Source organism: Typopeltis vanoorti, chromosome 3 (genome assembly GCF_054136105.1).
Source record: "Typopeltis vanoorti isolate ZY-2024b chromosome 3, IOZ_Tvanoo_1.0, whole genome shotgun sequence".
Classification (NCBI taxonomy): Eukaryota; Metazoa; Arthropoda; class Arachnida; order Uropygi; family Thelyphonidae; genus Typopeltis; species Typopeltis vanoorti.
This window is the reverse complement of record NC_143551.1, coordinates 155,216,759-155,231,487: the sequence shown is the minus strand read 5'-3', so window position 1 is coordinate 155,231,487 and position 14,729 is coordinate 155,216,759. Positions and strand designations below refer to the sequence as shown.

The 14,729-nt window shown below is 36.8% G+C and overlaps 2 protein-coding genes across 2 annotated transcripts in view; both read left to right on the top strand.

Annotated features, from left to right (window-relative positions):
* Positions 1–8,992: 8,992 nt before the first annotated feature.
* Positions 8,993–9,577, top strand: LOC150108680 (zinc finger BED domain-containing protein 5-like). Its single transcript, XM_090390505.1, has one exon. The coding sequence runs from the start codon at positions 8,993–8,995 to the stop codon at positions 9,575–9,577; it is 585 nt and encodes a 194-aa protein (XP_090246631.1).
* A 3,989-nt stretch (positions 9,578–13,566) lies between these two features.
* Positions 13,567–14,729, top strand: part of LOC150108679 (ATP-binding cassette sub-family F member 1) — a 228,912-nt gene continuing 227,749 nt past the window's right edge. The window contains exon 1 of the mRNA XM_090416145.1: positions 13,567–13,877. Within this exon, the coding sequence (XP_090272271.1) occupies positions 13,658–13,877 (220 nt within the window). The 5' untranslated portion in view covers positions 13,567–13,657. The remainder of the gene's footprint in view (positions 13,878–14,729) is intronic.

Genomic DNA, 14,729 nt, shown 5'->3' with positions numbered 1-14,729 from the left:
TCCCAACAATCACGACGCGATTCCTTCTACACTAATATATATCCTTTTCCATTCAAAACAACGTCACTTATTTACAACTAATAAATGACGTCACTTATTTACAAATAACAAATGACGTCACTTATCTTCATCTGGTAACAATCAACATTCACGTCACGATCCGCTAACTTACCATGATCTTGATCTCGTTTAAAGCGTCCCACCAATCACAACACGAATCATCTCTATCATCACCCATAATTCCATACGGGGAACGAAAACACAAAAACTCACGTCACTGACACATATGCTCCCAGGGAAATTCCTACCATTCCAATCTCATGACGTCACGCACACAATGACGTCATCAAACCAACTACCAATCACGTCACGATTCCGTATCTTATCTTGATCTTGATCTGGTTCTAACCGCCACCCCTACTACTCACGTGCTTTGTACATAAATTTTCCAACTGTTGTACAAGCAAAATAGTTACCACTTTAAGAACTAGAATTTTAATAAAAGAAAAACTAATTTTGTGACGTACATTGACAACAACCTTAAATGGAATATACACATAGAATACCTTCACAACAAACTACGCACTATTGTTGCAAAACTCTTCGAAATTAAAGATATGATGCTGTCCTACTTAATAAAACTCATATCACATCATATAAACATTCATCCCACGAAACGCATTGATTACCCGAGTATCGGAATGAATTCTCCTTCTTTTAACATGCGCAGAAATGTCGAAAGGTCTCGCATCTGTGGGCGGACAGTATGTGTGCATGTATCTGAGTATCTTATATTTATCTAAGTATCTTACATAAATATCTTACATAAAGTAAAGGAATGGAAATGACAAATTAATGAATATGAGTTCCTTCGGCTTCTCTTCAATAAGAATAATTTATATTACATTATGTGCATAATAGGATAATGTGATTTATAGAATTTTAAATTATATACATATCTATGAAAATGAGTTCGATGCTAACATTCGCAGTAAATGAATGGTTTGGCAAAGTAATCCACTGACTTAGCAGCCTGAGTTAGCTTTTTTGAAGTTACTGATATTAACTATACTTTTTCTGTTTTTCTTAGTTACTGTTATTAATATGTTTTATGTGAAATGTATGGTAGAACCTGTGTAGCTCAGTGGAGCTGGCGAATTCTGCAAAAGATACTTTCAAAAAAGTTTGAAAACTTGTTTATGAGGATGATTAAACAAATGTTAGAAACCAGGCAAAACCAGAACACTTCATCGGTGGATGATACATCACATTAATACCAAAAGTTTCCGATCCAGAAAAACTGAAGGATTTAAAAAAATGGAGAGGTATAACATTGTTAAACACTGACTATGAAATAATCTCAAAACTCCTCACAAACAGAATACAGAGATGTTTACAGACACTTGTATCGCCTAATCAAGCATGTGCAGTTAAAGGAAGAAATATAACAGCTACCATAACCCATCTTAGATGTATATACGAATACTATCAATTGTCCATCAGACCATGCATATTACTAAGTTTAGATGTTGAAAGAGCTTTTAATACAGTGAGTCATGAACACATTTTTATAGTAGCAAAAGCATTAGAATTTGGAGAAATCTTTAGGAACTGGTTAAAAATATTTTATGAAAATGCACAAAGTCAGCTAAAAAAAAAATCAGCTAACGCCTTTTTATTCCCGTATACGGGAGTAGGCGAGGCCATTTAGCCCTATCTAACTTTTGGAGACTGAGTGGGCAGTGCAATCTCCACTGGTACCCAATCAGAGATAAATGGCCCAACACTATCACTAATTAAGCGGTACACAGTGAAGAGAGACGGCTCCAATGTGCCGCCATCTCGTAGTCCCTGACCCTAACACAATATATTTAATGTCTGAAATAATGTGGGTTCTACGGTCGATTTTATTGAGTTTACGGGACGAAAAACCCGAGTTTCCGGGAGGAAAAAGCCGCTTGCCCGTGCCAAAGATCGACTAACTCGGGAACCGGTCGAAAAAAGGCTTAGAAAAATTTCCTCTAGTCGCCGACTAGACTCGAAACCAAGTCTTCCTTCGTGCGGCCAAGCGCCGTGGTATGCAAACGCCACATCCACTGAGCTACACAGGCTCCTGTTTAGCTCAATGAATGATATGATCATTTATTATTATTAGTTTTTATTTTTTCATACTTCCCTAATGATATAACTGATCCCAACTGATATTGGTCACTAACATTTGCTACAGAGATGTTATTAGGCATTCTGGGTCTGCGCTTTTCGACATATTCACGAATGTTATTCTCCTCAGAATATTTCCACTATAAAATATTTATTCATAAGAAATGCTTAGAAAACTAAAATGACAAATTCCAGGAGAACCTCTCGAGGAACACTTATTCACCTTGAATTAGTGATAGATTTGGGCCAGCTCTCTCTGATTGGCTACCAGTGGAGATTGAACTGCCCAATCAGTCTCCAAAAGTTATATAGGATTACAACTAGACTGACCATACGTACCGTTTTTTTTTTTATAATTCCCAGCCTTCCCGTCGATTTAATGAAAATGTCAATTTTGTCCCGTTTTTAATAAAAACTATAGATATACTTTAATATTGCTGAATCATAAATTATTATTCATAACCTATAATCGTATATCGATATCACGGATACCAGTAATTTATATAACCATGGAGTGGCATTGCTTGATACTAAATATCGATATCTGCAGTGATTTATTCAGAGAAAATAAACAATGCATGTTGGCAACACTTACACGTCTCAGACACGGCGTCTGTTCTGCTGTTGCGTTCGTTTTTGTTTTGCCTGTATGCTAACCGGTGGCTTTGTTATTCAATGCCGGTGGTTTAGATTTCATATTTTTTAAATATTTTAAGTCTTATTTTTAAAGTTTTTAGTCTATCCTTCCAATGTCAAAGAGGCAAAAGCGCAGTTTTAATGACGATCTCCAGAAAGAATTCAAATTTCTTTAAGTGGACAAGCTGTGTAGTGGATATAACAAAAGTACAGATTTTTTATGAAATGAGCGAAAATCGCCTAGACTTTCAAGACTTTTGTAATACTGTACAGTTTATTCTTTGTCTTCCAGGAAATACAACACCTATTGAGAGAATATTTTCTGTTATGAATCGTATGTTGTCAAAGGAGAAATCTAGATTAAGTGTTGAGACAATGAAGGCTATGTTAGTTGTAAGACAAAATTGTGTCATGGAGTGTGAGAAATTTTATGATAAGTAGTTGGAAGACCGAAATCTGCTGCATAAGATCACTTCATCGGAGGAATGTTCATCATACGATCGTGGTGAAATACAGTCTCCCCTCTAAAAGTCGAAAAATTTAGATAAACTATGTTTACCTAAATTTTTGTATGGGTTCTGTCACTGAAAAAACTGAAGAATAATGGTAAGCTCAATATGTTTATGTAATAAAACTATTTTTTATAGTCTTACTTTTTCATGAATACAGAATCATACATAACCCCCATCCCGTTATTGCCATCCCAATGTCCCGTTTTTGTCTCAAGGAAATATGGTCAGCCTAGTTAAAATGGCCCAGCCTACTCCCTATACGGGAACAAAAAGCCGTTAGCGGATTTTTTTTTTTGAAATGTATAGTAGCTGTTGCAGTTCTTAGTGTGCTGATACAATTTCCATCGTTCGACTTTTAATGTTCTCTAACTGTTCGGATATTTTACTTTATATTGCAAATTGTTGAGTAATGTTGGTATAAGATGCTTCTTCATGGCTGCTCCATTCAAATTTCTATAATGCTTGTTTGTGAGGAGGGTTGTGTTTGGTCTGGTTGTACAGTACGTTTTTCTGTTATTGCAGTAAGCATTGTTGAAATAGAATCATAGTAACACCATGCAGTGTCTTAGATTCTTTATACTCAGGATTTTGTATTCTGCCATTAGGGGTTCGGTTTATTGATTTTATTCGTGTGGGATTCCCCCCCCCCTTCCGTTCCTGAGTGTAGGAGTGTGTGTTCACGAGGCCGGTTTGCTTGTTCTGAGAGACGAAAAACTCGAGTTTCCGGGAGAAAAGACCTCTACCTCCGTATGAGACCCGCTAACCTCACCTTTAATCTAAAGAGATCAGATAAAGTTTCTTCACGTCATGGACTGGAATCGAGCCCAGGTCTTACCTACTCAGTCTGTACGGCTGAGCAACGGCGGCTCTAGGGATTTGGTTAATTCCTGGTGTGTATATTTGATCTCCAAAGCACCGTTGAAATGATTCTTCAGTGAAGTTTTTCTGAATTTGATAAGAGACTGTTTATTGTGTTTGCATAGACAGTTATACCATACCTTAGTATTTTTTCACAAACTCCATGAGATATGAGTTTTATTACGTAGGTCGTCATCATATCTTTTATTTCGAAGAGTTTTGCAGCAATAGTACTTAATTTGTTATGAAGGCATGGGTTTATGGGTTTAGTCCATTTAAGGTTGTTGTCAATGTACAAACAGAAGTATTTAGCGTGTGTCACGGATGTGATTTGGGAACAGTGGTAGCTTCCATGGTTAATGCGATGTTATGTGTGACTATATGTTGTTAGTGGTGCAGGATGCATAATTTCAGGGTTCTTTATTATTAGCATTTGACAATAATAACAATAATAATTTAAGTATCTTTTCTAAGATTCCCTGCGCTACTTATATCCATCCCATTTAGGAACTGATAACGCGAATCCAAAGAGCTTCTTGAGTTTTCTTGAGATTTTCCAGAGTTTTTATTAATTTCCAGATTTTTAGTACAGCTTATAATGTTCCCTTGTAGGTACACGCATATAGTTGGCTACTTCCTAATTTAGTATGACATGATTATATTCGCAACTGGTTGAATAACAGCCACTTCTTTCACTAAGTTATCGTATAACCATATGATCCCATATAATGCTCGGGGTCCTCGAGTCCCTTCTTTCACATGATCATTGAAAAAGGTGTCTCTGAACAGTTAAATGAATTCTCCTTCGTTTTTGTCATGGGACTTCTCTGATATCAAATGAACATTCGTATAATTTTACGAATTATACGATTCGTATACTCTTATGGGTTAATTATACGAATTATACGATTCGTATAATTAACCCATGATAATTAATTTTTCCATATTTATTAGGATTAGTTGTCTATGCATTTCTTTCATCCACAGAAAATTATGCAACAAGTCTATAGCAACAGCCGTTCATATATTGTTAGCCTTTGCTTCACACCTGATCACCCTAATCTAAGCGCCACGCAGGATTTTATAACTATCATTACTTTCGTATGTCTGTGTCGAAACTGGATTCAATTCATCTGTGTGATTAGTATTACTGGCCTACCTCTTCTATCGCTTTTGTTATGTCAAAACATGCTGTCCTGCTCTGAAAGAAGTTAGAGTAGACTCTAACGGGCGAGGAACCTCGTGCCATGTAACAAGACACGTATTTGTAGCCGGTATAAATTTGAGGAATGTGATGCTCCCAGGTCAATGCAACTGTGGCTGCCAGAAGGAACTGTTAGAGTCTGAAAGAGGAGTTGTGATAGAATGTTATGTTGCAAATTATTGACAAATTGGACCATCCCATGTCAACAATCAGTGATACCATACTACTGACATGGAAGCGCAGGGAGTCAACTGCAAGTCCTATCCACAGCAGACGACCTAACATACTCAACGAATGTGACCGTAGGGTGCTACTAAAAATAATATGTAAAAACCACCATTCGTCGCCCGCGACGTATAATGAGCTCCGGGCATCGACTGGAACATGAATCTATATAAAAAAATAAATAAATATATAAATAAAAAAATTCAGAATCCAGGCTCATAACATGGGTTTCCCTGGTTATCCAAAACAATGTGTAACTCGTCTTGACTGGTGCAAAGTGTTCTGGAGTGTACAGTGGGATGTGGAAGCTTGGGAAGCTGTGTTATGGAGCGATGAATCAAGCTATGATATATCTCTCCATCTGCTTTACTGAGCAGATGGATAGATATAAGTGTGGCGGATGATCGGTAGACGTCTCTTATCAGAGTTCGTATTCCTTACTACGAAATTTGGGGGTGGAGGTGTGTTGGTATGATTCTATTTTTCCTTGATTGACGTCGGACTTTTATTTGTGCCGCCATGAACATTGAATTCCGAGAGTATCTAAACATTCTGAATAATGCAGTACTTTATTGTTTTGGGCGTTTCTACGGAACTGACCATTTCTCTTTCGGAAGGCATCGTGTCCTAAGGTTGCTGTTTTAACTGCAGTTAGGGGACATGAACGTCGGCTCACTTGACTGGTCTCCACAGAGCACTGACTGCACATCTGTAGGATAAACTGGAACGTCGGGTGAGATCAAGGTACATCCGCCTCACTACAGTCCATGATATCGTTGCATGCCTTCGTTACAGGAAAAATGGTCCAAAATTCCCATCGATCGCTTTCGTACCCTTATGGAAATTATGGTGTGTAATATTACTGCTGTCATTAAGTGAAAAGAATTGGAATATCTGATTAAGGAGGGTGCAATGGTTGTTGTTTTTCCTTTACACTTTAGTGTTCATTGACTTTTTTTCGTAGCAGTACATATCGTTTACATTTAATTCCAATTTCTACATCTTAATCTGAGAGCCAGATTTCACTGATGCCAACAGTTTTATGTCACGATGTATTCTTTTAGGCACAAACTCCACATAAAATTTATAGACATAACAATTTACTTCCTTGCTTTTTCTTCTACTGAAATGGAGTTGTGATTAAGGGATTTGAATTTATCCGGAATATAACTTCTTATCAGGTAAAATTTTCTTTTTTCTGTTTTCTTCAGTCTAACTCTTTTTTTTTTTTTTTGAAAACACACACAAAAAAAAAACGGCATAAGCAAATTCTTCTATTTCTTACCCTCTTGGCTGCAGAGGACCAATTTGCTATAAACCTTAAAACATTTTGCACGGGGATCAAATATAAGAAAAAAAAAACTATAAAACTTCTACTGCTAAGAATATGTTTCTAACTATAAGTAAGCTATAACGTCTCTCATAGATCGTATCTACACTATTTATACTAAAGGGGTATATATCATAATATGTAGCGATACGCCTCTGTTGTGCTCATTCTATTGACATGCCATATTAAAAAAAAAATAATAATTTAAACATGCATATATTCAAAATCTCGTATATTTGAACATTGGGTTGCTGAGTTGCTGAGAATGCGCTGAAAGTAATGAAAGACAATATATCGCATAAATGACAAATATCAATCTGCACTGTTTTTATCTATTAGATTTTTATTTTATGTTATAGAATAACATCAAATAAAAAAATAATAATAAAAAAAGGAACTGCTGTCTTACTCCCAGTAATTTTGAACTTTTTGCATATCAAAAAAAAAAAATCAGCTAACGCCTTTTTATTCCCGTATATACGGGAGTAGGCGAGGCCATTTAGCCCTATCTAACTTTTGGAGACTGAGTGGGCAGTTCAATCTCCACTGGTACCCAATCAGAGACAGATGGCCCAAGGCTATCACTAATTAAGCGGTACGCAGTGAAGAGAGGCGGCTCAAATGTGCCGCCATCTCGTGGTCTCTAACCCTAACACAATATATTTAATGTCTGAAATAATGTGGGTTCTACGGTCGATTTTCTTGAATTTACAGGACGAAAAACCCGAGTTTCCGGGAGGAAAAACCTGCTTGCCCGTGCCAGAGATCGACTAACTCGGGAACCGGTCGAAAAAAGGCTTAGAAAAATTTCCTCTAGTCGCCGACTAGACTCGAAACCAAGACTTCCTTCGTGCGGCCTAGCGCGGTGGTGTGCAAACGCCACATCCACTGAGCTACACAGGCTTTTGCATATTTGGATATTATTTTGTATTTTTAAAGTTTGATGTCAGAGCCTTAACTAATGAATAATAGAACTTTGAGTCTTTTATTTAAAAGTGATCCAAATCAAAATGAAATACAAGAAATATCCATTTGGTATCTGTGTATGTAAAACAAACATTATTTCCCTCTAAGACCGTCGAACAGTGTTTTTAGTGTCGAACAGTTTAGTGTTTCATAGCTTACGGACTGTATAACCTTAGAGCAGTGCTTACCAAACGACGTTCCGTGGCACACTGGTGTGGCGCGAAAGGACTGGAAGTGTACCCCCAAAAATTTAACTGCCAAGTCCTGATTATGGGGCGATGGTACTGAAGGGCTAGGCTGCCGAGTGGTTCCCTTTTCGCTTTATTGCTCTTTTCTAGCTACGCTCGTGTGAATGCGACCTCGCAGAATGTCATAGGCGCCATTCCTCCCATTACTTTTTCTGAATTTGTGTTTTTAACAAATGTGATAGTTTGTGGAACATAAGTCGAGTTGTTATTATTTGCTGAAAAAGACGCTTTTTTCTGTTACCGTCGATCTATAACATTCATTTTTAGCTGAAGCTATAACGGTCATACAAGAAAGAAGTACCTTCGCATGATAAAATAAACATTAGTGAGTCATTTTTTTCTTATAGTTAACCATTTTTTCGTAATGTATTTTCTTCAGACTCAAAAGGTATCTGAGATATTTTTTGGACAATGGACGCTGATATTATGAGTTACAAAATGATTAATGTGTAATTTGTATAGCTTAAGCTTGGTAAACGTAGACTTTCTGTCATTAATAGGCATTTTCCTACCATAGTTTTGCGTGTTCCGGTATTATGGATGCCCTAGTTACAATGCCTATTTGATATCCTCGATTATAATGTAGTATTTTTAGTTTCATGAGATTTATGTCTTTCTATTCAATGCCTTGTTTATTTGCATATATTTTAATTCTATTAAATTTAATTTTCAGTTACCCTCAATAATGAACAAATATTTAAAAAAATCAGGAAATCCATTAAATTCACGAGCCCAAGAAAGTGAACCAAAGAAAAAGTTTAAAGTAAATTATCTGAAATTTGGTTTTGTATGCTCCGATAATTCTTTTGTGCCTCAATGTCTCATATGCCTGGAGAAGTTGTCAAATGAAGCGATGGTGCCAAGTAACCTACATCGACACCTTTCTACCAAGCATCCTTCATACATAGATAAGAATTTTAAGTATTTTAAATATCTGCGAACTCAAATTCAAATGCAAAATTCTTTCACGAGATCAGCCAGAAAGGTGTCTAATGGAGATCTAGAAGCAAGTTACAAAGTCGCGAGATTGATAACTAAAGCCAAGAAGCCTCACACAATTGCTGAATCACTCATTTTACCAGCTTGTATGGAAATTATCAAAACTATGCTTCGAATCGATGAAGTAAGAAAAATTGACAAAGTAGCGCTTTCAAATAATACGATCAGCAGGCGCATTGAACACATGTCAGTTAGCATAGAAGGAACACTAATCCAGAAAATTTGTGAAGTTAAGAAATTTTCCTTACAGGTTGATGTATCAACAGATGTTAGCAACTGTTGTCAGCTAATTGCACTTGTTAGAATTCCTGATGAGAAAGGGTTGAAAGAGCATTATTTATTCTGCAAAGAACTTCAGAAACAAACAACTGGGAAGGAAATCTTTAAAGTGATCAATGAATACTTTGATACAAACAAAATTTCATGGAAAATTGCGTAAGTTTATGTACTAATGGCTCGGCTGCAATGACAGGAAGGATCAGAGGTTTGGCGTCCGAAGTTCGGTCTGAAAATTTAAGTCCTCTAAGGCTTAGAGGACTTAAATGAATTGGTGTCTGGAAATGCCTTCCATCACATCACAAACATTTTTATGCTAATTTTTTTTTATGAAATGAATTACAGATATACTTTGGTTATAAGACACATTAGGTTGTAGACCACCGTCCTACAGCGAATAATTCCTCTTTTCGGTAGCATGTAAAAATAAGTAATGCTTCAATAAACGTTTTTGGCAGTTACATGTCTGCGTAATATTTTTTCAATAAGATATTCACGTTTACCGATGGGGGCTCGCAGATTTTGTGTATAGCTGGAGGGTAGAATTAAATAGTGCAGCTCTTTTGCTTTCACTAAGAACATTATTTTTTGTTTTAAACAGCTGTAAAAACAGTAGTATGAGGTACGTTTAGCCTGCTGCTTATCTCAGTGTTAAATACACCATCGTCACTGAAGTTAATAATTTTTCATCTAGTAAAGAACCATGATATCTAGATGTAATGGTTCAATAAAATTTTTTGAGCAGGCATATCTGTGCATAATATTTTTTCAACAAGATTGTCATATTACTGATATTATTTATTTATTTATTTTTTAGACGAATCTTCAGACTCCTCCTTGGAGTCTGAAGATTCGTCTCTGGAGATCCAATTAACACCCAGTACACTCTAAACTGACATCTTTCATAAGCATCCTTGTGAAATTGCTATCTAGTAGTTTGTTTTATACAGCAGTCTTGATGCAAAAGTGTTGTCTGTATTCCTTGAAATGGATAAAATTGAGTATCATGCGGTTATAAAATTCTTTGTAAAATGTTTAACGCCAAAATAAATTCATTCGCAGTCCATAAATGTTTATGGGCACGCTTCTCATTCGTTTTCGACAATTAGGAAATGGGGTGACGAGTTCAAAAGTGGCCGTACCAGCTTTGTAAATGATGTGAAGGACGTCAAAAAAGTGTAACAATACCAGAAATCATTCATCAAGTGCACGATATGTTATTGGATGACAGGCGAGTCAAAGTACGTGATATTGCTGAGACTATAGGCCTTTCAAAAGAACGTGTAGGATATATTTTGCATGAAGAATTGCAAATGATAAAGCTTTGCGCAAGATGGGTGCCATGCTTGCTCACAGCAGATCAAAAATGCACTCGCATGAAAATCTCTGAACAGTGCTTTCAGCATTTTAACAAGAGTAAAACTGATTTTGTTTGTCGATGTATTACTATGGATGAGACGTGGATTCACCATTACACACCAGAATCCAAATAGCAGTCAAAACAGTGGAAAAAGCCGGTTGTTCAGCGCCAAAGAAGACAAATTCGGTTTCATCAGCAGGAAAGGTCATGGTATCCGTGTTTGATAAAAACAATAACCGGGGAATATTATCCCGATCTTTTAACCAGATCAGATGAAAAAATTCGTGAGAAAAATCCTGGTTTGCAGAAGAAAAAATTAATCTTTCATTAGGATCATTCACCTGCCCACAAAGGTGTTTTGGCAATGGAAAAATTAAGGGATCTGCGCCATGAATTGTTGGAACATCCACTCTATTCCGCAGAGTTGACTCCCTCTGACTTCTATAATTTCTCAAAACTAAATATCTTTCTCGCTGATCAGCGTTTTTCTTTGAAGCAAAAGGTGCTTTCAGCTGTAGAGGGGTATTTTGAAGATCTTAATGAGAACCACTACAGGGACTGGATAATGGCGCTGGAGCATCGCTGGAATAAATTTATTAGTCTTAAGGGAGATTATGTTGAAAAATAAAAATAATTTTGAAATTATAAATTCGTTTTTACATTGTTAGGCCGAGAACCTTTCAGACTACCCTTTTAGATGGTTCCATTGCAACGTCACCCATAGAAAAAGCTAGTCACCTGGCTTCACACTTGGTCTCCAATGCATGCATAACTGATAATGGCAAACGTCACCCTCCCAGTCATTCGAAATGTAACATACATTGTCCCCTGTTGCATCCTTTTGCCAGATACAAACACAAAATAGGCTCTTGGCCCTGATAGCATTTTTCCTATTATCCTGAAGGTCTGTGCTACAGAACTGATTCCTATCCATGCAGTATGTACATACTCTCTTATTCCAATGATGTACACAAGTATATCCCAAAGCCTGGAAATTGGCTTAGATTGAACCTTGCTAAAAAGGGTGACAAATCGCTGCCATCCATCTACCGCCCAATGTCACTCACCTCAATCTTGTCTAAAGTGATGGAAAAAATCATCAATTCTCAACTCCTACTCTACTTTGAAGGTACTCTGCTATTAAACGATCACCAGTACGGATTCCATCGATGCCGATCAACAGGTGATCTGCTTCCATATATCACCCATCTCTGGACAAATGCCATCGAGAAATTTGGCGAATACAAGTGGGTGCACTTGATATCTCTAAAGCCTTTGACTGGATCTGGAAGAAAGGCTTATTAAACAAACTTCCATCATTTGGACTGTCTCAGGACTTCTGCAGATGGATTGCATGCTTTCTGTCTGGACGCACACTATGTGTGATGGTAGATGTCTCCCCATCCCCTCACCAACCAACTAATGCTAGGGTCCCACAAGTCTCAGTTCTTTCTCCGACCATCTTCCTTCTGTATATCAAAGACCTACTTCAGTTGACCTCCACCCTAATACACATTTTTGCTGATAATAGAAAATTGCATCCCTTACATTTGATAAATTTACCCTACAGAACTCGCTTGAACCCACAGAACATCAACCACAACTGCACTTATTTCTGAACTCCAAGTCATCCTCTAATAGGGCTCAGATAATCTCATCAACTTGTCTCTTCTGGCATAAACACATCACAACCAATGTATCCTGAGCTTCCAAATAAATAGGATTTCTCTTCCACTCAAGACGTTACTTCACCTCTAAACAGCTGTTAACCTTATACAAATAACAATTCCTCATAGCTATTGAATACTGTTCTCACATTTGGAGTGGGAGCTCCTAAAAGTCCTTCAAAATCCTTGACTATTCAGAGGAGAGCATTTATCAGTCTAAATGATCCCCCTGTCTGTACTAAGCCTATTGCAATATGTACAGCTGTAGCGCAACGTTTCTACACAGTACACCTTTCTACACAGTACGAAACCCAAAGAGAAAGTTTCGTTCTTCATCTATGCTATTGCTGTACTGTGGAACAGTCTTCACCCTGATGTATTTCCCAAGGAATACAATATATTGCTTTTAAATCGAATGTCAACAAGTTTCTTCTTTCCCAATCCATTAGCCATATATGGTACTAAAGTATACTATAGGTTGATCAGCCAACTTCTCGTATATGGGCCCAACATTAAAAAAAAAAAAATTCCTTTGGAACTTTACTAGAGCCATTTCCCCTATTCATCCACTTCGTACTGATAGACGTTGGTGGATTTTCCGGATGTTCCAGAACACATTTTCTCATTTCCCGGATCAGTATCTCATCTAGTGAAGATGGTGAATAAAATTCTAAATAAGGGTGCTGTTGCTTCCTGTGAAAAGAAGAAGATGCGTAAATCTGAAGATGTAATATAACATGTCTACTTGTTTTATTTTTGCTCGAAGCAATAGCACTCTTATTTTAAATTTTAGCTGTCGTTATTAGAAGAATAAAATAAAATAATAGTTACAGTTTATAATTCATAATAGAACTCCAAAGCATAAACACCGTTAACGATGTTTATGCTTTAACGAAACCGTTAACCGAAAACCGTTAACGAAATTTGCGCATTGATTCACGGTCGCTCCATGTTGCTGAAATCGTGGTATGAACGAAGGCAGTCATATAAATGGCGAAGTGTCATAATTCGAAAGCGTCGTAAAGCGAATGTAGTCGTTATGCGGAGTATTATTGATGTTTAGTTTTGTTGCACGTCAGTGTTACTAGAGGGCGATATTCTTGTTCATTTACGTCTCTTAGATCACGTGGACTTTCTCGTTACAATTTTGCTATTTCGTTATTGTCAGTTTGTTTCTACTTTTTAATAGAGATTCTTTCAATAAGGAGTAATTAACATGCCGAAAAAGAGCAAATCGAAATCGAACCAAAAGGAAGACAGTGAAACAAAAAATAACAGAGAATCTGGAAACAAAACACCACCTGAGGATGAATTAGCTGATTTAACTTTGGATCAACGTGATGAAGACGACGTTATAGAAGATCAAAGGGATGACGATGATACCGGTTCCATTGACATTGTTGAAAATGAATCAAATGATATTGAAGGAAAGAATGGTAAGTGAAAGTGTTATTAATGGAAGTGATTTCAAATTTATGCTTTGGATCATCTAGCACAATTTTCCGATAATGCCGTCGCTTATGCATTTAATTAAGACGAATAATCAGCTTTTGTTGACGTCAAAGTTACGAGGTTAGTTAAGCAACAAAACATTATTATCCACAATCGGTTACTTCAACGGTGGATTAGGATCCCGGGAAGCCCATTCAGTTGTGTACAGTGCGTGTTGTGGTATAAGTTTTCTGTAAAATCATCGACCGTCATTCCTGGTACTTGTCATGAGAAAAATCAGTACCTCATTAAAGTTTATCGGCACCTGTGATAAACTTGAACTTTCAACTGGTCTTGGCTTAAATACGTTATGGATATCGTCTGCGCAGCATCCAGAATATTAACCTTCTCTCTCTCTCTGCTATTCTCACCTTGCTCTTGGCATTACTTTATTTCCTGAACAGCTGGTAACTGTGTACAAATCGCAAATACGTCCTGTCATTGAATACCGTTTTTGAATGATCCCTTTAAGAACTCTCAAAATATACTCGATTCAATATAAAAGAGAGCAGTTGGGTCGATTAATAACACTTCTTTTACCACTTTCTTTCGCAGACACGTCAGGTTTTTGCTGTTTGTGTTTCGTATCAGTAATTTCGCAACACTTGTCTAAATTTTTTTAAATTTAGTGTTTCTTCTGTTCTGGCAGCTCAACTTCAAACTCAGAACACAATTTTCTTCCCTTCATTCTTCTTCTGGTGCTGTCTTTTGGAATAATTTCTCTTGTATATTTCCTAAAGAGAACATGCAACAGGTTTTTAGATCTAACTTTTTTTTTTATATATATAAGCCTGTAT

What these genes read in the sequence shown, in the direction of transcription:
- LOC150108680 (XM_090390505.1), top strand. Translation starts at nt 8,993, where the DNA reads ATGGTGCCAAGTAACCTACATCGACACCTTTCTACCAAGCATCCTTCA.